The sequence below is a fragment of the Herpailurus yagouaroundi genome, unplaced genomic scaffold (genome assembly GCF_014898765.1).
Source record: "Herpailurus yagouaroundi ecotype Mexico unplaced genomic scaffold, PumYag 29, whole genome shotgun sequence".
In the NCBI taxonomy this organism is placed as follows: Eukaryota; Metazoa; Chordata; class Mammalia; order Carnivora; family Felidae; genus Herpailurus; species Herpailurus yagouaroundi.
In genome coordinates this window covers 69,882,163-69,903,478 of record NW_024412377.1, presented here as the reverse complement: position 1 = coordinate 69,903,478, position 21,316 = coordinate 69,882,163, and the positions used below count along the sequence as shown (strand labels likewise).

General features: G+C 41.6%; 1 protein-coding gene across 1 annotated transcript in view; it reads left to right on the top strand.

Moving 5' to 3' along the window:
• Nucleotides 1–33: 33 nt before the first annotated feature.
• The window catches only part of MAN2A1 (mannosidase alpha class 2A member 1), a 168,683-nt gene continuing 147,400 nt past the window's right edge, over nt 34–21,316 (top strand). Inside the window, exon 1 of the mRNA XM_040446993.1 lies at nt 34–168. Coding sequence (XP_040302927.1) covers nt 34–168 — 135 coding nt within the window. The remainder of the gene's footprint in view (nt 169–21,316) is intronic.

Genomic DNA, 21,316 nt, shown 5'->3' with positions numbered 1-21,316 from the left:
GACAGTGTCCTAGCCCCGAGTGTATCGAGGAAAATGAAGTTAAGCCGGCAGTTCACCGTGTTCGGCAGCGCGATCTTCTGTGTGGTGATCTTCTCGCTCTACCTGATGCTGGACCGGGGTCACTTAGACTACCCCAAGAGCCCGCGCCGCGAGGGTTCTTTTCCTCAGGTAAGCACCGGCGTGGGGCTCCACGAGCGTAGGCGTGGGGGCCCGTGTTCCCCGCTGCTTCGCGACCTCTTCCTCCCGCCGAGGTTCCGCGCCGGGGCAGGGCGAGGCCGAACTGGAGGAGGCTCCGAGCCTCCTACAGCCTCGGCTCTGCAGCGTTCGGACGACGGTGCCGGCGACCCGTGAGCCTCCTCCTCGCGGGCGCGCCGAGTTAACAAAGTGCCGGGCGGCATGCGGTGGCGGGATCGCGCTCCAGGGTAGTGGCCATGTTCCTGCACTCGCATTCGGGCCTGTTGGGGTGGCCTGGGGCACCTGCCGGTTGGGGAACCGACGCAGCGCCCGATTACCGCTCTTGGGCAGCCCCGCGGCACACACAGGGTTAAGCTGCACAGACCCCCCCCCCCCCCTGAGCGCCCCCAGTCGCCAAAATTGATCAGACAGACCCCATCTGGTCTGTTTTTTCACCCCACTGTCTCTCGAGAAATAAGCAAAAGTTTATTTCGTGTTGCAGACCTCTTAGATGTGGATCTGTAGGGTTGATTTTAGTGTCGTCATTCTTCAGCTATTACATAGGGTTTGTTTGGAGCAGACGTGGGAGCCCAGTAGGGAAGCGCGTGTTATACTCAAGCCGGAAGCTGTGGGGCGCTCAGTCCTGCGCCCAGTGGTCAAATTCTCCATCGAGTTGGGAAACCACCGGTCTTAAGTCTTTTATTTAAAGTTACTAAAAATAAGCAAACAGACAACCGGTTCTGTTTGTAAGGATACCGCGCCGCGTGTGCGATTTCAGTTTCAATTTCTTTGCCCCTGACCTGTGCAGTTAAGAAATTTTAGTAAAACTGGTTGTTGTGTATACTCTGTAATGAATGAACCTGAAGATCTCAAAGCCGTGACAAGCTGATCTAACTATTCGACCCAGGAATATTGAACAGGTTGACGAGGTTTTTTTGTTTTTTGTTTTTTGTTTTTCTTTTTTGACCATGTAAGTGCCAGAGAATATCCTTGCCATTTGTTCTTGTGTTATGCTAGGGCGAAAGGCTTGAATTTAATTAAAATTAAATTTTGAAAGTGAAAAAAGACCTCTTTGTGCATGCTGTCATCCATACAGAGCCCTCAAAATGTTTTGCAGGTGATAGGTATTAGAAATGCTGTTGCAAACATGTTTCAAAAAATTTAAAAGCTTCTTCTTAGGTAGTAAGCACTGTGGAGCATCTTTCAATCTTCAGTTCAGAGTCTGTCCAGTGCCTGTTCATGAGACTGGATAAAAGTTATAAAAGCGGGTGGGGAGTTCACCCTGTGAAGCCATAGCAAAAGGAATTCTAAGCCTTGCTTAATATGTTGTATAATTTGGGGACTAAACTTGCTGTGATTTTTTTTTTCACCCCAGTAATCACATTTTCAGAATTTTCTCCATTACAGGAAAAATCATAAAAGCTGATATATTTTACTTAAGCTGTTATCTTGAATAATGTCCTTTGGCTTTGGCTTCGTGATCACTTGGAAGTGATTTATGCAAACATCTGGGGCTGGGGTTTTCTGGCAACCTTGACATTTTACTGTTTCTAAAGAAGTGAGTGACTCATTCAGTTACTGGGAAATCTTCAGCAAAGTTAATTCCAATATTTTAATATCCAGCCTTAGTCCTCCTCAGGGGGCTGAAGTTCTGCATAGAGCAGAATGCATTTGATGGAAAGTGGCAGTGGTTGCTGGAAGAGAAGGCTCTTGTATGTATTCTGTTTTGTGTGCAAACAGAAGAGGATTTGGAAGGTGGAGCTTTTTATACTTAAGGTTGCCGTTCTCAGATTTTCAGGACTGGATTTTCATTTCAGGAAGAAAGCACTTTTTACTGATTTGGTTTTGGAGAGCCACTGAATTCCCAAACAGGTGGACAGGATAAACACTCTGTAAGTCCAACTCTTGTATGTCTGACATCAACTTCTGTGTCTTACAGGATAAACTCGATCCTCACCACTAGTAGATGAGGAACCTGAGGCACAGAGAGATTAACTTGCCCAAAGTCACACAACTAAAAGCTGAGATTTGAACAGGTGGCCTGTGGAGTCTAGGCTCTCAGCCACTTAATAGTATACTATCTCATAGTAGTTCTTTGCCTAATGTTCAGGCCTCAGTCTGTCTGCAGAAAAGGTCTGATGTGGAAGATAGAGCATGTTGCTCTGTGGTTCCTTAGCTTATGACTTTTTTTTTTTAAAGGAACTTTCATTATGAAGCTCTAATGAATGTGCTCCTTTCTCTGAAACTTTAACGTTTGAGATTTATATCTCTCCCAAAATGTCTCGTTGCTCACTTTGCAGCTAAATATTGTAGTGAAAACCATTATGCAGCACAGCATATAGTCTTTTGAGTTGCTTTTTTATTTTTTTTTCATTACTGCTAACTCCCATGTAAACCTTAATTTGATGAGAACACCAAACATAACAAAAGGAGCTTGCCATATATTATGTATCTTTGGTGAATTTGAAGCAAGCTAGTCTGTCACTGTGCATCATTTTTGGTGTCTAGTAGAATGACTTATCTATAAAGGGATTGATTTCCACTGAATTTTAGTTTAGGATTTAGGATTTTAGTTTCTTTTGGTCAGTGTGGAACCTTTAGTAATGTATATGGTCTCTTTGTAAGCAAGATATGTTTTAAGCCATCCTAAATTGAGAGCAGTCTATTTGCTGTTGTTCTGGCTAGATCCGTTTTCCTTCCTCCTACAACTCTGTGTTTTCTACTACTTGGCCAGAGTCTGGGGCAGAAGTAGGCCCAACTCAGGGTACTTTCATTTGTCCCACCCTGGGGCAGATGCCTGCCTCTGACATAGTCTTTGGAAGGCTTTCCCCTGTGCTCCTGGGAGGAATTCCTTTGAGGATTGGAGGCAACAGGTGGTCTTATCTGTGTTAGCTTCTCTGTATATTTCAGGGTTAATAAATCTCAGCTAGAAAAATTAATTAAACTTACACTTCAGTTGAGAGGCTGGCCAGAGCCTAATGCCCTGAAAGATGCTTTGAGGTATTGCAAGAATTCTAGCAGCTGGAAAAGAGAGACTTGGTTAAGGTCTTCCTGAAATTCTTCATCACTTCTTATAAGCAGATTTAACAAGTTGCTTACTGTCTACCTTGTATGCAATAGGATGTCTTATTAATGTCTTATGTTTGGATCTGGAGAATTAAATTAATAATTCAGCTTTTGTATGGCACATGATTTATCTTTAAATAACTAGTGTGCTGGGGCGCCTGGGTGGCGCAGTCGGTTAAGCGTCCGACTTCAGCCAGGTCACGATCTCGCGGTCCGTGAGTTCGAGCCCCGCATCGGGCTCTGGGCTGATGGCTCGGAGCCTGGAGCCTGTTTCCGATTCTGTGTCTCCCTCTCTCTCTGCCCCTCCCCCGTTCATGCTCTGTCTCTTTCTGTCCCAAAAAAAAAAAAAAAAAAATGTTGGAAAAAAAATAAATAACTAGTGTAGACTGTGACCATAGGTATTAATATTAACTCTTGGGAATCTCTTCAGAGATTGGGACTCTGATAGAAAATGTGAGAGTGAAGGTCAGACATTATCTTTGCCCAAATGACAGTTATCAAGCAAGAAAGGTTGAATGTCTTTAAGATACTTGATTAAAAGACTTGGGAATGTGGAGGCTTTTATACCTTTGGATTTTTAACTCCTATTGTGAATAAACCCGTATAAAAATATGCTTAAATGCTCTACATCTCTAGTACCTTTTAAAGAGCCCAACATAGCTGATATTTAATAAAAGTTGCCTTTAATCTTCCAGTTATGTTTCTTGCTTTTAGAAATCTGCAAATCTTAAGAATGCTATGTAGAAAAATAGGGTGTGCCTTGCTTCTCCGTACTCTAGTGCAGAGAACCTCTCTCTAGGTTATAGCATTTGTTGCTAGGGCTTGTGCGCTTGTGTATAAGGGATTTTGTTTCATTCAGGGGGCTGTAATCTTTGAGATCTGTGACTTTGGGGACGTGATGGAACTTTGACATTGGTGGCAAAAGGGCATTGAAGAGGAATGCAAGAACAGGAAAGCCCCTGGAGAGTCTGGTCTCCACCACCCCCTCTTAAGGTCAGCAGTTCTGCAGAACTCCTGCTCACCAGGTCTCACTAAGACCCAAGCTCACTTCCTGTACACCACCTGGGGCAAGAGTGCATCTGGTCTGAAGACTTAAGTCTATTATTTTTTTAATTGAATTGAATTTGTTGTTTGCAGATCAGCACTGCTCTCAGTGCCTAAACAAATACTTTTGTTTGGGAGATGTTGTAATCCTATTTATCAGGAAGGCATCTTCTCTGTGACTCATTAGTTAGCTTTATGGGGTATCTGGGCTGAGGGCAAATTAACTAAAATTACCACTTTGTTGTTTTTGAGTCAGGTTTTTTTTGTTTTTTTTTTTTTTGTTTTTTGTTTTTTGTTTTTTGTTTTTTGTTTTTTTTGTGATAGATGTTAAAACTTTGGTCTTTTTTAACAGACTGGAATAAGTGTTGAGATTTTTCCTGGAATTAGTAGTTCAGTAGCAGCCGTTTATCCCTTGCTTTATTCTTCGATCCCAGTGGTCCTAGTTTTCCCTTGTTGTTCCCTTGCTTCCAGAGAGACCTTTAGAAAGTGGGAGGATATTCAAAAGCATGGGATATGACCTCTGGATGCTGGATTGGAAGGGCCTTACTCGTGCTTTTGACCCCTTGTGTCTTGGTGGTCGAATTCCAGGTAGCATCAGCTTTTACAGTGCAAGTAGAGCTAAAGAGAGGAGGAAGAACTCCGAAAGAGTGGGTTTTGCTTCTTTTTATAGTTGTGATTATTAAGTTGATCAGGAATGCAGATAGACTATTTTGGCTAAAGTGGGTTTCTGTTTCGGGTGTAAATTTCAAGCCAGGCTGCTAATTTTAAGGTTGAAACGATGTTTAAGTTCAAACAAATTTGAGGGGTGATTATACTGGTAACCTAGGGCTTGAGTATTGGTATATTTATCTTGTGATGGGTAATAAATAATCTGATTTGAATGAAATGAGTCTCTCAAGGGTACAACGTAACTTTTGTGACATAGTGTATTTAATGTCATGTTATTTGTACTGTTAGGCAGACAAGCACATAGTTGGTATCCAGTAAATATTTTATGTTGTGTTTGTAAGTCTAACATACTGTTTTCTAAATAAAAGGTCACCTTTGAAGTACTTCAGCTGAAAACTCCCATGCCTTTTCTATTCTGTGCATTGTAGGATGCTTTGCAGCATCCCTGGCATCCATCCAATAGAAACCAGAAACACCTTTCTTCTTGCCCCACTTGTAGCCACCAAAAATGTCTACAGACACTGCTAAATCTCCTCTGGGGGAAGAAATCAACCCTGTTGAAAATCACTTGGCCAAAGGCCTGTTCTTTATACCCTTTGCACTTTGTTAGCATTTTGCTTTTTAGGAAGGAAAGATCAGAAGACTTAGCTCTAATTCTCAAAAGGAGAAGTAACATTTTTTTTTTTTATATGAAATGAATCCTTTCTCTGGATGCCGAAAATTCACTTACGTTTTTAGGATTCTAAATTGCAGTATGTTACTGAAAACACAAGCGTAGATATTATGTTCACATGCAAGTTAAAGAAAAAGTGGAAGATTATTGTAATGAAACTTCCTTTTTTTTTAATTGAATAGACTTGTGCTGAGAAAAATGTTATGGCAGGTGATAGTAAATAAATCATCTTTTACTTTCTGTAGGTTGAATTAGAGGTTAAAAGTAGTCTAGGTATATTCCCCTTGTCTTTTTGCCTAGGAAGGTAAGATACATTGATTAGTAACAAGGTAGTATAAAAATCATACTCAAACATAATTTGAGATGTGTGAAGTTTTCTCAGGCAAGCTATTTACTTTCTAAAGTGCATTTGTTTTATTTATGTTAATTTTGATGATTCTAGTTACTGCATTTGCTATTTCTTCTGGAAGAAAACCAGGAAGTGGATAGAGACTTCCCTCTTGTTCATTTCATTTTGTTTTAAGTAGGTTTCTTTTAAAGGAAGGACGATGGAAGTGGGGTAGGGAAATAATGAAGTTCTTGGCAGTTATTCCTTTCCTTTTGTGCCCCCAGATGTCTGGTCTTGAATTCAGTCTAAGTCAGCTAACTGTGGCCAAATCTGACCCACCACCTGTTTTTTGTAGGGCCATAAGCTAAAAATGGTTCTTATGTTTTCAAGTGGTTAAATATTTCGTGACATAGCCACACTCGTTTTGCTACAAATCATCTCTGGCTGCTTCTGTACTACAGAGCTGAGTAGTTGCCACAGTAATTCTCTGGCCCAAAAAGCCTAAAATATTTCTTCTCTGGCCCCTTACTGAAGAAGTTTGCCAACCCCAGGTGTAACCTGTGTTTTTCTATTATTAACGTTAGAGGCAAATAGTATGGTTAGATCTGTTGAAGCAGAGGTGTATGTTGAAAATAAAATTCTTGTTCTTGTCACCTGGTTATTAGATAAACTTAGTGAAACTTAGTTTGTGTTTTCAGAGTGTGGTTTAAAACTGGTGTTATATACATGTTTCACGGATTTCCAAGTATCTTTGGGGAACTTCTGTGCTGGAGCATGGACATGGTTGACATGTTTAATTTGTTTCCCTTCTATCACTTGCAGATTTCTCACTACAGGACTGCTCTGGGATGGAGGGTTCTGGGGCATGAACTGCAAAATTGATCCATAGTCTCCAGATCGAAAACCATGACTTTATTGTATTTTAGATGTGCTGTAATTCACAGATAGGCTGAATTCTGAGCCTAATCAGACTGCTTGGGTTAGTTAGTATTGTGGAGGGAGAGCATAGGTCCGGGCATCTTCTTCATAAACTGTAGATCTAGGATGGAACTTGGCAGACCTCTCTGAGACCCTGAAGGCTACTCACCTCGGAGGCAGAGAACTACCAGCATGTCTGCACGGGCACCGGACTGCTGCTCTTCCAAGAGTAATTAATTCCTGCTAATTTTGATCCTTCTTCATGCTTCTTGAAGGTTATGTGTGACTTTCTTCATTCCTTTTGGCACAGGCCACCATCCCATTTGTGTCCTCAGAGATTGAACTGTCATCGTTAAATTGCAGTACACTTAGTCTGAACAAAATGAGCGTAATGAACCTAACTGGTGTTGCAATTTTAAGTATTTTCCCCCCTATTTTTAAATGAATGCATTTGTGCATTGTTCACATGCATCTGGATTTCTCACTGGCTTCCTTTGCAGGCAGTCAGTCACCTTTGGGAGTCAAGAGAAATGAAATTCCTTTTCCAAAGGCAGAGCAGGCCTCAGATGTGACCTTGTCCCACCAGTCAGCCTCCTTGTCCTGAATGAGGAGTCTTGAGAGCAGGGAAATTTGCCAGTGATTGATTGATTGATTGATTGATTGATTGATTTTTCTTTGTAAACACATGTTTTTTTCTAGGACGGATGGTGTTTTGTGATGGGAAGCACTCCTCCTCATTCAGGGCAAGGCTGTACTTTGGGGCTGAAGATAGACTTTGTAGCAATTCGCCCCTGCTCCTTCATACCACAAGTATGGAAGAAAGTGGGACTTGTGGGTCCTGGCCTTTGTGGTAACATTTTTACCTGTGGAACATTAGCAGATAGAAGCCAGAGAATATGACTTACTCTCACATTTATTTTCTCCATAAAAAAGTCCTGGATCTGTATTTTGAGAGTCTATGGAGATAGTCATTCTTTTAATAGTCACGAGCACCCCTAGAAAAGTCATAATAGGAAGTCAGGCATAGAATTTTAGAGTAGGGAGGATCCTTCCAGATCAGGTAGTTTAGTCTTTGATTTTTCAGATAAGAACACTGAGACACATAAAGTTAACTTCATCAGTTTGCCCTGGGTCCTGTAACCAGTCATAGCATACCTGGAATATGCATCCTGGCCTATAATTCAGTGCTTGTTGCTGTACTTTACTCAGCATATATTTGAGAATTACCTTAGAGGTTACTAGATAATGTTACTTGCTTTGCGAGAGCATTTTAGTTATTTGAAGCAACGCAACTGCCGTTTGTGAAACAGTTAGAGACAGCTGAATGCTATTTATTCATTACAAGAGTTAATTTTTAAAAGTTAGAACGGTGCCTGGCACATAGTAAATATTCAGTAAATGCTAGTTATTACCAATGAACACAGATTTATGGAGTACCTATCATGTACCAGGCACTGTGCAGGGGTTCTTGGGACACAGGACCTAAGAATACAATAAGAGTCCATGATCTTAATTCTTATTCTTGGTTTAAGGGCAGAGGCCTTAAAGGGAATTCAGCACTTAAGCCAGGTAACAACAGCCTGGCTCAAGTTGACCAAAGGACCTGGGACAAAAGACAGGCTTTTCTGACTGGGTAGGACTCTGAAGAGAGAAAGAACATTCCTAGTGTGGAGTACAGAGCTTCTGAAGGCTTGTGGTAATGAAAGAGCCTTGCACCATGAGAAGAGGTGAGGAGATTGGTTTGATTTAGGATCTTTGGTGCTTGTAAAGAGTAACTGGGAAAACATGATAGGTAGCATGGTATCAGATTGTGAATTGCCCTGAGAGCCAGCCTGGGAAGTTACATGACTCAAATGGTAGTGAACCATTGAAAGTTACGGAGTATGTCAGGAAAAGCCATGTTGGAGAATTAATTTCATAGAAAATTTTAGACCTGGAAGGGAGCTAAGAGTTTTCAATCTAGATTATTCTGGTAGCAGTGTGTAGGAAGACTCAGAAGCAGGAAGGCAGCTGAGAATCTGTTTGAGGTAATACAGACATAAGGCACTAAATCCCTATATGTATCAGTATTGAAATGGCTAGAATCAAAAGGAAAACGTGTGCAGACATTTTGTGAAAAGAAGCCTCAGGGCTTTCTAACAGATTTTTATCAAGGGTAACGATGGGTGTGGCTTGAGTGAAAAATTTTCCCACTTCTTTCCTTTAGGGCATTTGGAGAATTAGCTAAAACTGTTTGCATAAAGGGATAGTTTGGAAGATAACCCGGTTTGGGAAACCAACCTCAGGTTCATGTATGATGAGGTGGATGTTAGTGGAGTAGCCACGGGGGCTGGGGTGCCCAAGTGAGAGATGAGGGAAGGGAGATGCTGATCTGGTAGTCATCAGCAAAGTCGGAGTGGATGAGCTCACTCTGGACTGTGCTTTCTGAGAAGAGAGCAGACAGCCAAGGAACATTTCTTATAGCCAAAGCTATGCTTCTCATATTGAGATTATTGTGTAGCAGATGCTAATATAATGAAGCAGCTTGTATTCAAATTGTCAGAAACCAGCTCATTGATCAGCATACCTAAGAAAAGATAAGACTGTCCTAAGGAAGGATTTCAAAGGAGCATTTCAATAGGAAACTAAAAAAGACCCTTCTCATTTTGGGCCCAAATTATGGAGCTAAAGGATTTTTTTTTTCTAGGTTATAAGAACAGAAAATAGGTAATTCTCTCTCTCTCTGTCCCTTTCTTTGTGTGTGTGTGTGTGTGTGTGTGTGTGAGAGAGAGAGAGAGAGAGAGAGAGAGGAGAGAGGGAGAAATGGGTTTATTAAAGATCAAAAAACAACACTTAAAATAGGGACTTCATAGCTTACGGTTGTTTTTAAGGTCAGACAGATTTCTGAGTACCCCCATACTGCCTCTTGTTGATAGTAAAGAAGAGCCCTTCCTTTTTGATGAGTGGCTGACCACACCCTCCCCCCAAACTGAAGAAATTATAACTGTCTTTGACTCAAGGCCAACTTTTGAAAATTTGTAGGGTCCAGTGACAACACTTGAGATACAAGGTATTTCTTAGAACTTTCAGGGAGAAGATCTAACCAATGATTGTTTATAAGAAAGAAAAAAAAAGATTTGAGAAGAACCCAAGGAATTTGTATCCTTAATTCATCTTTATAGCTGACTGTGTGGTACTTAGAAATTTGTTTTCATTACATTTTTATATATCATACTGTGCCTTACTATTGCGTTTGTTCCTTCTGTGGTATTTACCATGCCCCACCTTGCCCTTACAGATCGATTGGTTCAGATGGACTTTTTACAAAGTCTGTAGGAGAGGATTTGTAAAGCTTTAGAATCTTTGCTGCTTGTACAGAAGAGTTAGGAAATTCAGAATTTATGATAATTCAGATGGGACTTGGCTAAATACTTACCTTTCTCTGGTCAGTAAGGAATAAAATGGGCTTATTCAGTAGATGATTAGTATAAATAAGATTGGAGCCAGGCTGATTATCTACTTAAAACAAGTCTTCAGAGACCCTCAATACTGTTTCTGTATGAAAAACCATCTTAGTCATGTCAGTCGCATTTATTTTAATAGGCTAACACTGTTTAAGTTGATTTGTATTTTCCACTACAATTCTTCTCTTTTTACATTGAAATTATGTTTCTGAAAGTTACTTGGGTAAACATGTCTACGGAACTTTTATCATCAGATCCTAGCATACAACATATGCCATTCATCCATGCACAATGAGTTTAGGTGGTATGTAAATAGTACATAATGACAACCCTTGTGCATAAAGACAGGCCTATCTCCAAAAATATAAGACAGAGTAGCAACATCGACCAGCAGTCATTGACCAAGTGATATATGACAGCATGACCCTGGTTCCTTGGGATTTGTTGCTGTCTGAAAGTATATCCCGTGAACTTTCATTCATGTTCTTGGGTGGGATACACTGTTGACATTATCTCAGAGTGCTATGTATAAGAATAGAAATACATTAAAAATATGTTGTAGAAATAAAACCAGTGTGGTTTTCAAAAAGATATTTTGCAAAAAAATGTAAAGAAAGGTAATGTTCCACAGAACAGTTTGGGAAGTAATGAATTAAAGGAAGTATTCTATTCATCAACACCTAATTTGCTTAGCACCACTTTATGTCCAGTCATTAAATGTATCTGAAAGTTATAAAACTGCATTGCATGAAAATATTTTACAGTGTAAACACATTGTGCTACTTACAAGTCCTTGTTCTAATCATCACATTGAAGAAGATACCCATTTTGCAGAATCTCGCTTTATATAATAGCTTCATGTCTAAAATGTTGTCTTAACAGGAGGTGGTTTCTTTGCAGCTGCATTGGGGTGGTGTGGATGGGGGCCATATAGTTCTAATCTCAATATACATCTGGAAACTCATGGAGGGGGGAGGGATGGGACTGTGTCCTGGAGCCTGGAGAAAGCGCCAGCAACTGGAGTCCTGATCCCATTTTTGGAGGTGGCAAAAGGATGGGGGTTCACAGAGGATGGGGGTTCACAAAGAGTGGGAAAAACTGGTGTGGCCTGTTGTTAATTTTAGGTCTGGACTGGAAGGCACAGTGATTCTGGCAGCTGCAGAGTCCCAAGGGTACCCTCCTGGGGCAAAGCATGGTGAGCTTGAAGTCCCAGCTCTTCCCTTTACAGTCACCTGCACACTTGTCTACCTGCATCTGAGTAGCCTCTATTAACGTCATACCCAGGCGCGCATGAGATTTGTGAATAATGATTTGCCAAGGCAAAACCCGATGCTCCTGTGTTTTGGCAAGGTTTTACGTAATTAAGTGTTCTTTGTGCTCACCTGGTGAGTGCATTTATTTCTTTGAGTGGACGAGTGGAAGCACAAAGACCATAATACCTTGGAAGAGATTCAGGCATGATAAGCTTCAGGTCTGGAAAACACCATTAAAAGGTCATTTGTCACTGTGGTTTGTGGCTTGTAACAACTTGGTAGAGTTACATATGCAAATACGGTCCCTGCCTCAGTTCACGCCTTTTTGGGCCTCAGTACTATACATCTTAAGATGGGGAGTGGTCTCTTGAGGGGTTTCTTGTCATTTTATGAAACCCAAATGCCCTCCTGTTAAGTGCCTGAGATCTGACTAAATATAAATAGCAGGGTTTTCTGTGTAGCTGAATGGTGGCTGACTGACCTGGAACTACTGCAGTAACAGTGACACCCTGCTGCAAATACAGACTCTCTTTTACCAAATCTCTGTTTTTATATTTAGTTTTAATACAGCGGCTCTTAACTGGGGATGTGTGAGAATTGCCTGGTGAGCCTTCTACAATTATTAAAGGCAGATCTGTGCTCTCTGTCTAGGTAATCCCCATTCTTATCCATTGCTTTAAATTCATATTCACACTGACCACTCAGGTCCGTGTATTTTCCTGACTTTCAGACTTTGTGGTCACCCTCATACCACCACTATTCGAATACCACGTTAGACACCATTAGACCACTTTCTAATGGTTCCAGAAGAGAACCTTTGCCCCCCCCCCACCCCCATTCCTTCCCCAGGACTCACTCCTTACTTCCCTAAAATGCCATCCGTTATTTTCCCAGTTGCCTCAGCGAAAGAAACAAACAAAAAACCCCCCAAAAGGCTATGTTTCTTCTTTTCCTGTCACTCCCTTCCCTAACTTCCTCTGTCTTGTCAAATCCTTCCTCTTTCCTCTGCCTCCCCTGCCTTGGTCCAAGCCACCTTGGTGTTTGGTGTTTATCCCGATTGCCCCTCCACAGCTCCAGAATAGCTTTAAAAACACTTTTTCTTCATTGATCCTACAACTGTCTAAGATGAAGATGTTGATGTTTCTTTCCTGGAAAAGTATTTTTAACTATAAAGTCTTTTCCTACATCTTTTGTTCAAATGGTCTTGTGAGACCAAAAGGAGCCCCTCGGAAAGAGGTTGTGCAGTCACATGGTGTCACCTTTCATTCCTCCATTGCATGGGCTCTGGGTTGCTGGGGCTCACAGCGCTCCAACTCTTCTGATGGGGATTTGGATGGACTTCCTCTAGTAGGGACTGCAAGTGGGAAGACACTTTCTAAGCTTTATATAGGGTCAGCTCTTTACCAGGTGTATTTGTTTCCTATAGTTTCTGTAACAAACTTAGTGGCTTAAAACAAGAAAAATGTATTGCCTTCCAGTTTTGGAGGTCAGAAGTTTGAAATGGCTCTTAGTGGACTAAAATCAAGATGTTGAGAGGGCTGCGTCTCTTCTTTGGGCTTTAGGGGAGAATCCATTGCCACATCTTTTCCAGCTTCTAGAGGTTGTCTGCATTTCTTGGCTCAAGGCCCCCTTCCAGTATGGCATCACTCTGACCTCCTCTTCCATCTTTAGATCTCCTTTGACTCTGCCTCCCACCTCCTTTTTTCCCTTTGTAAGGACCCCTGTGATTACATTGGGCCTATCCAAATATTCTGGGACAGTTTTCTCCATCTCAGAATCCTTAAGTTACTCAAATCAGCAGAGTCTTTTACCATTTAAAGTAACAGATTCACAGGTTTCAGGGATTAGAACATGGACATCATTGGGGTGGCCATTATTCTGCCTACCACACCAAGCATCATTTAAACTGATTTGTACATTCTAATTTAGCACTCATAACCACCCTATGGGTGATGTATTATCTCCATTTTACAGATGAGGAAACTGAGGCACAGAGAAGTTATGTAACTTGCCCAAGGTTACCCCGGGGTAGTGGATCCAGAGTTTAAATTTGACTGGGCTTTATATTTTGTTTTATTTTATTTTCCAGCTTTATTGAGATATAGTTGATGTATAACATTGTATAAGTTTAAGGTGTACAATATGTTGATTTGATGAACTTACATGGATATTATAAAATGGATATTACCATAGTGTTAACTAACATCTCCATCATGTCATATAAATACTATTTATTTCTTAAGATGAGAGCATTTAAGATTTATTCTCTTAGCAACTTTATGTAATACAGTATTAACTATAATCATGCTATATATTACAGTCTCAGAACTTATGATTAGAAGTTTTTTTGCTTAGTTTTGTTGTTTTTGTTTTTTATAAGTATAAGTTGATACCCTTTGGTCAACATCTCTCCATTCTGCCTCCCAATCTCTACCATTCTAGTATTTTTTTGAGTTCACCTTTTTTAGATTCCCCATGCAAGTGCTATCATATAGTATGTGACTTTTTCTGTCTGACTTATTTCACTTAGCATTTCCTCAAGATCCATCTATGTTGTCACAAATGGAAGGTTTCCTTTTTCTGTCGCTATTTGAATAAGATTTCACTGTGCGTGTGCGTCTTTGTATGGGAATATATCCATATGTAGATAGATGGACAGCATATGCTCACATCTTGTTTTTTTGTTTGTTTTTTTTAATCTATCCAGCCACTCTTTGTCTTTTGAATGAAGAATTCAGTCCATTTACTTTTTTTTTTTAATTTTTTTGATGTTTATTCATTTTTGAAGGAGAGAGAGACAGTGTGTGAGTTGGGAAGGGGCAGAGAGAGAGAGAGGCACAGAATCTGAAGCAGGCTCCAGGCTCTGAGCTGTCAGCACAGAGCCCGATGCAGGGCTAGAACTCACAAACCGTGAGATCATGACCTGAGCCGAAGTCGGACGCTCAACTGACTGAACCACCCAGGCACCCCTCTGTTTAGTTTTAAAGTAATTATTGATAGGTAAGAACTTATACCATTTTATTAATTGTTGTCTGGCTGTTTCATAGTTTCCATGTGTTTTCTTCCTCTTGCTGCCTTCCTTTGTGACTTGGTGATTTTCCATAGTGGTAGGCTTTGATTCTCTTCTCTTTATCATGTGTGAATCTGCTGTAGATTTTGCTTTGTGGTTACTATGATCCTTACATAGAACATTTTATAAATAGAATAGTCCATTTTACTATAACAACTTCGATTGCATACAGAAACTTTACCCCTTTACTCTTTTTCCCTCCTTTCCTTTTTGATGTCACAACTTCCCTTTTTCTATTGTGTATCCATTAACAGATTATTGTTGCTGTAGTTATTTTAATACTGTTGTCCTTTAACATTTTTACAAGAATTAAATGACTAACACTTTACCCTATTAAAATATTACTTTGAATTTGACTATATACTTAACCTTTACCAGTGGTTTTTATATTTTCATAGGTTTTCATGTTACTAATTAGTGTGTTTTAGCTTGAAGAACTATTTTCTGCATTTCTTGTAAGGCGGGTGTTGTGTGATGAATTCCCTTAGCTTTTGTTTGTGTGGGGAAGTCTATCCCTCCTTCACTTCTGAAGGACAACTTTGTCAGGTAGTGTATCCTTGGTTGGCATTTCTTTTCTTTCAGCACTTTGAATATATCATACCACTCTCTCCTGCCCTGTAAAGTCTTGGAGAGGATCTCTTTAAGTTGATTTGGTGTGGTGACCTCTTAGCTCCATGAATTTGGATATCCAGATCTCTTCAAATTGGAGAAGTTCTCAGCCATTATTTCTTTCTTCCTTTCTTCCTTCCTTTCTTTTTTTTTTTAATGTTTATTTTTGAGAGAGAGAGAGAGAGAGAGAGAGTGCGAGCAGGGGAGGGGCAGAGAGAGAGGGAGGCACAGAATCCGAAGCAGGCCATTGGCCTGCTGTCAGCACAGAGCCTGATGGGGGGCTTGAACTCATGAACTGTAAGATCCTGACCTGAGATCAAATCGAGGGGTTCAACTGACTGAGCCACCCAATGCCCCAGCTGTTATTTCTTTAAGTAAGCTTTCTGAACCCTTCTTTTCTTCTTCTTCTTGAATTGTAATAATGTGCAGATTGGTTCTTTTGTTGTTAACTTCACAGATGGTGTATACTTTCTTCACTCTTTTCCTTTCCTTTTTCTTTTTTCTTCTCTGGATAATTTCAATTGTTCTGTCTTGGAGCTCACTTATTCTTTCTTCTGCTTGGTCAAGTCTTATGTTAAAGGTCTTTGTTGACTTCAGTCATTGTTTTCTTAAGCTCCCGAATTTGTTTGGTTTTTATTTATGTTTTCCATCTCTTCGTTGAACCTCTCATTTTGTTCTTATATTGTTTGCCTGGTATTGTTAAATTGATTATCTGTGTTCTCTTGTAACTCTGAGCATCTTTAGAACATTATTTTGAATTATTTGCTGGGCACTTTCTATATTTCCGTTTTGAGGGGGACCAGTAACTGGAGGTTTACTGTATTCCTTTAGTAGAGTCATGTTTTCCAGATCCTCTGTGATCTCTATAACCTTGTATGGAAATTTATGTCTTTGAAGAAATCTCCACCTCCAGATTTTATGGACTGGCTTTGGTAAGGGAAGTCTTTCAATCGTGGGGAGAGGGGAAGCAGGAACATGCTAGTGATCCCAGCATGTGACCCCAGGTGTGCCACCTGTGACGCAAGTTCTAGCGGTGCAGGGGCATGTGGTGGCATTGGTTTTGAGGGTGGCATGATGTCTCTTTGGCTCAGGTTGCTGGGGTCCACAGCATTGACAGCTGCGTGGTCCTTGGCAAATGCTGCAGGGTGTCTGCAGTGTCTGTGAGGGCTGTTTGAGTCCTCACTGGCACCTCCAGGCCCAGTGGGTAGGGGCCAGGGCAGACAAGAGTGGTGTCCTAAGCTGGTGGTGCCCTCAGCTGCAGAGGCCTGTGTGGTGGAGGGCTGGTTGCAGACATACATGTAGTGGTAGGAGCCAAGGCAGGCAGCAAGGGCTGGGGCCAACCGTGGAGGCACTGGTAGTTGCAGGGGCCCTGGATGTTGATGTGCCATGAGCCACGACGGCTCAGTCTCATCACGGACACACAGCAGTGGAGGCTGGTGATGGGGGTCAGGTTGAGGACATGCAGTTGCACAGCTGGAGTGTTTGGCACCAGGTGAGTGTGCCGGTGCAGGCTAGTGACCGAAGACAGGGCCTCCTCTGTGCCCGTAAGCAGCCGTGGAGGCCCTGGCTATAGGCTTGCTCTCCTGTGGCTGCAGAGTCTCTTCCTGAGCATGTGCAGGCAGTGGAGGTTGGAGACAAGCATCAGGTTGGCGGCATGCAAGTGCATAGCTGGAGGGGCTAGCTCCATGGCAGTGGGGGTTGGCTGCGGGGTCTGGGCCGGAGTCTTGCACTTGAGCAGCCGCAGAGGCCTGGGCTGGCTGCTGGTGTGGTTCCTAAGTTCCAGAGAGGCTGAGTGGGGAGAGAGTAGGAGGGACACAGGTGGCTGGCATCAGTTAATGCCAATACATGGGAGGTGAAAGTTGGTGAAATCTGCAGAGGTTCCATGGCAGATGTGCTGGCCACTGGTTCCTTCTTCAATGGTGAAAGCTGCTGGGTTTGTCTGTAGAGCAGGTCACTGTGAACCATTCTTATTCATGCTGTGTGGCCGCTCTTGGTAGCTAGCCCCTGCTTTTTTTTTTTTCCTTGTTCCTAGATATCTCTGTATATCTCTTGGTGTGGTACTCCCAATGACTGGGAAACCTGGTTTTACCCTGCTCTTCTTTCCTACCAAGGGGAACTGTTTCTAACTGGGGAGTTCCCTTGTGGCCCTGAGCAGTGCCGGCCTGGGGGATGGGATGATGCGCACAAAATGAAGCCATCTTCCTTCTTTTACTGTGTGGTTATTCTCAGGTGTTCTGTTCCATTGTGCTGTGAGGAGACTCCAGGGCTGTCCCATAGCTGTTTTTGTTCACAGATAGCTGTTTCATTGTTGATCTTTGTGGGAGGATGGAGGCTGGGTCTCCTGTGCTGCTGTTTTGATGATAATACTCTTGGCTTTAGAGTCTTGTTTTTTTTTTTTTTTTTTTAAGGTTGTTTATTTATTTTTGAGAGAGAGAGCGAGAGAGCAAGCGAACAAGCAGGGGAGGGACAGAGAGAAAGAGAGAGAGGGGGGGAGAGAGAGAGAGGGAGAGAATCCCATGCAGGTTCTGCACTGTCAGCTCAGAGCCCGATGCAGGGCTCAAACTCACTAGCCTTGAGATCATGACCTGAGCCAAAATCAGAGAGTCTGACACTTAACCGACTGAGCCACCCAGGTGCCCCTAGAGTCTGTTCTTAATCACAGTTGTACCCTGGAAAGTTGTACCCTTCAAAGTGATTTTACAAAGCCAAACTTTTATTGTAGCGACAACAGAAGTAATGTCTTCTTGAGTGCCTGCTTCTTGGCAGGCCCTGTGCTAAGTTCTTTTGTAACCATTCCAAGCAGTAGGTATTAGCACTTTTTTTCCCCAAAAGGAAACTGAGGCCCCCAAAAATTAAGTTATTTTCTGAAGGTCACAGTGCTAGTGTACCAAAGCTGTTGTTGGACCCACATCATCTGACCCAGTGCCCATGTGCTTAACCATTCACCTAAACTGCCTTTATTGACTAAAAAGAGTCATTAAAAATAAAGGTAATCATTATTTGCAGTTACTTAAAAATAAAAATGTGGTGAAGTATAATATTCTAGAGCATGAGATGGAAGAATCTGGTACAAGGATAATTAGAAGAATTAATACCCAGTTAAGCAGATTATCAAAAGATGCATGTTTACAAATTTATGTTACCCTCTAGTTTAGGGGTGATTTGGCAAGTGGATTATTTTTGGCTTGTTTATCTTAGATATTGCACTGACATGTGTGAAGTCAGAGACATCAGCCCCCAACCTGGCTGATCACTGGAATCACCTGTGGAACATAAACACTGCAGTTTCTGAGACTCTTCCCAAGATTCCAGGGTGGATTCCTGGGTTTTGTAATTTTGAGCAGTCTTTCAGATGCTTCTGATGGTTATTGTTAGAGCCTTTTACCCAGTCACATTTACTGCATGGTGGGCACATTTAGTGATGGAATCCAGGTCCAGAAATATCTTGATGTGATGGAGTAATATACTGAATCTAACAAAATCCAACAATACAGAGGAAAAGAAAGCATGAATGATAGGTGGTATGGAGCTAGAGTTTCAGACTTACAAACACATACATTTTGGAGTGAAGTTTTGTTTCTTTTGAATGCCGCCTTTGGTGGCATTGGTGGTTATCTTATAAACATGTAATACTGTTTCCTCTATAGGTCTCTGAACTAGAAACTTGATTTGGTTGAGTGAAGATTTTCTATCACTATCATGGTAGGAAGAATTTCAGAATCACGTTGGGTTCTTTTATCAGACTCTTTCCCTCCCCCACATCAGTTGAAAGTCAGAGCCCATTGAGCCATGCTTACTAATGGTAGTGAAAGTTGAAAAATTGTGGTTGGACTGTACAAAATCCATAATCTCTGTTTGCCCTAGAGGAGGAGTCACATATTTTACCCTACTCACAAAGTCATGATTGTCACTGTGGCCAAACATGGCTCAATTTCTATATTATTTCCCTCTTAGTCAATGAAGATCACCCTATAATTGAGGATGTTTACTTCTCATTCTTACCTCTGTTTTGGGTCACAGTGAAGATTTTTGTTGATTTACTTCTTAAAAAATGTTAGTGTTTCATTTTTATTCATATTATTTTTGGTGTAAACTGTGCCAAGAAATGACATTTAATACTTCCTTATCTTAGAGAAAATGTTGCACACAGTTTCCCCCGCCTCCAGTAAATATTTGCAGTTCTTTTGTGCATCAGGCATTGTGCTAGGCATCAGGGTATGGTGATGAATAACAATAGCTGTGGTGCCTGTTCTCAAGATAAATATTTATTTAGTGATGAAGATGGGGAAATAAATAGTACATGAATAAAATAGGTAAAAGATGTAGTAAGACAAAAAATAATTTGACATAATAGAGAATCACATGAGAAGGCTTGCTTATTTATTTATTTATTTATTTATTTATTTATTTATTTATTGAAATGTTTATTTATTTTGAGAGGGGGAGGGAGAGGCAGAGAGAATCCCAAGCAGGCTCTGCACTGCTCAATCCCACAAACCTTGAGATTATAACCTGAACTGAAATCAAGAGTCTGACGCTTAACTGACGGAGCCACCCAGGTGCCCCTGAGAAGGCCTGTTTTATACAGGATGGCTGGGGAAGGCTATGCTGAGGGGACATTTCAGGTGAGATCTGAAGTACTCTATAAAGGAAGAATGTGTATGACGGTCTCGAGATGGGTTGAAGAGGAACTGGCTTAGAACTGAGATGAGATGAGGGTGAAGCTAAATTGGGGGAGGAGGGTAGTTGGATACAGGTCCTTACTGATGGTAGTGTAAGTGCAGTGAGAAACTAGCTCTGGATTGTATTGTAAGAAAGATACAGTGCGGCTGCATAGGTCACGGTTGAAGGATGTAAGCGTGGGATTGGGAAATTAGTTAAGAGGCTGCTGTGTACAAGACAGGAGAGATTGTCGGAGGATTGGATCAGCATGGTTGCAGTTGAGAGGGAGAGACGTGGAGTGATTCAACAGCTATTGTAGAGGTAGTAAGGAAAGAGCTTGCAGATAGACTGGATGTGTGAGCGGGGTGAGGAAGGAGGAAGAATCCGTTATGCCACCAAGATTTGGGGAGTGACTAACTAGGTGGACATAGAGCTACTTACTGAAGATCTGAAGATGCAGAAGGCTTATTTGGGAGGGTTCTTTGGGGCATAAGTTTGAAACCCAAGTGGAGGAGCGGAGTAGTCATTTGGATGTATGGGTTTGTTTTCCAGAGAAGAGGCTTCAGTTAGAGATAGAAATGTAGATGAGACATCAGTACAAATGATGGAATTTAAACCATGGAGTGTATGAGATAGTTTAAGATAGTATAGAGACTGCAGAGGTCCCAGAAATTAACCTTAAGGCCCTTCATCATGTAGTTACTGGGGAGAGAAGGAGACTGATAAACCAGAGGCAGAAGGAAACCTAGAGCATGCTGGGCTGAGAGTAGGTGCAGAAAACGTCGCCAGGAGAAAGAAGTGGTCTAGTGTGCTAGATGCTCCTCAAGATGATGAGTCAGGTGAGCACAGCGTGTGCTTATCATGACTGACTCCATGGAAGTCTTTGGGGCCTGTTCAGGGGCAGTTTGGGTGGAGTGGTACGCACAGGCTGAATACAGCGGGCAGATGAGAGAATAGGAATTTATAAGGAATGTATATAGTGAGTACCGACTGTTGATAACCTCTGTATGTCTCTGAAGGCGCTGGGGCCCTGGAAGGGGATTGTGGGGCTAAGGGAAGCACTGGAGTTTGATTTGGTGTTTTAGACAGGATATCATGCTAAGTTGAACCCTAGGAAATTGGTGAACTGTACTGTATTTGATTTATGAGAATGGCAAATTTCATATAGTTTGACCTAATGTTACATGTTATACTACTGAGAATGAGTTACTTTTGAAAAGGGAGTTTGATGAAGCAGTGTTGAGAGAGTTTTAACCAAAAGAGTACAGCCTTTGAGCTGTTGAGAGAGATGGGTTTGGAGCTCCCCAGTCAAGTGTTGGCCTTTGAAGCGGGGAGGGGGAAGGCACACATTTTTTCCACTGTAACAGGAAGGAAGATGCTGATGTACAGATTCAGCCGAGTTTCAGT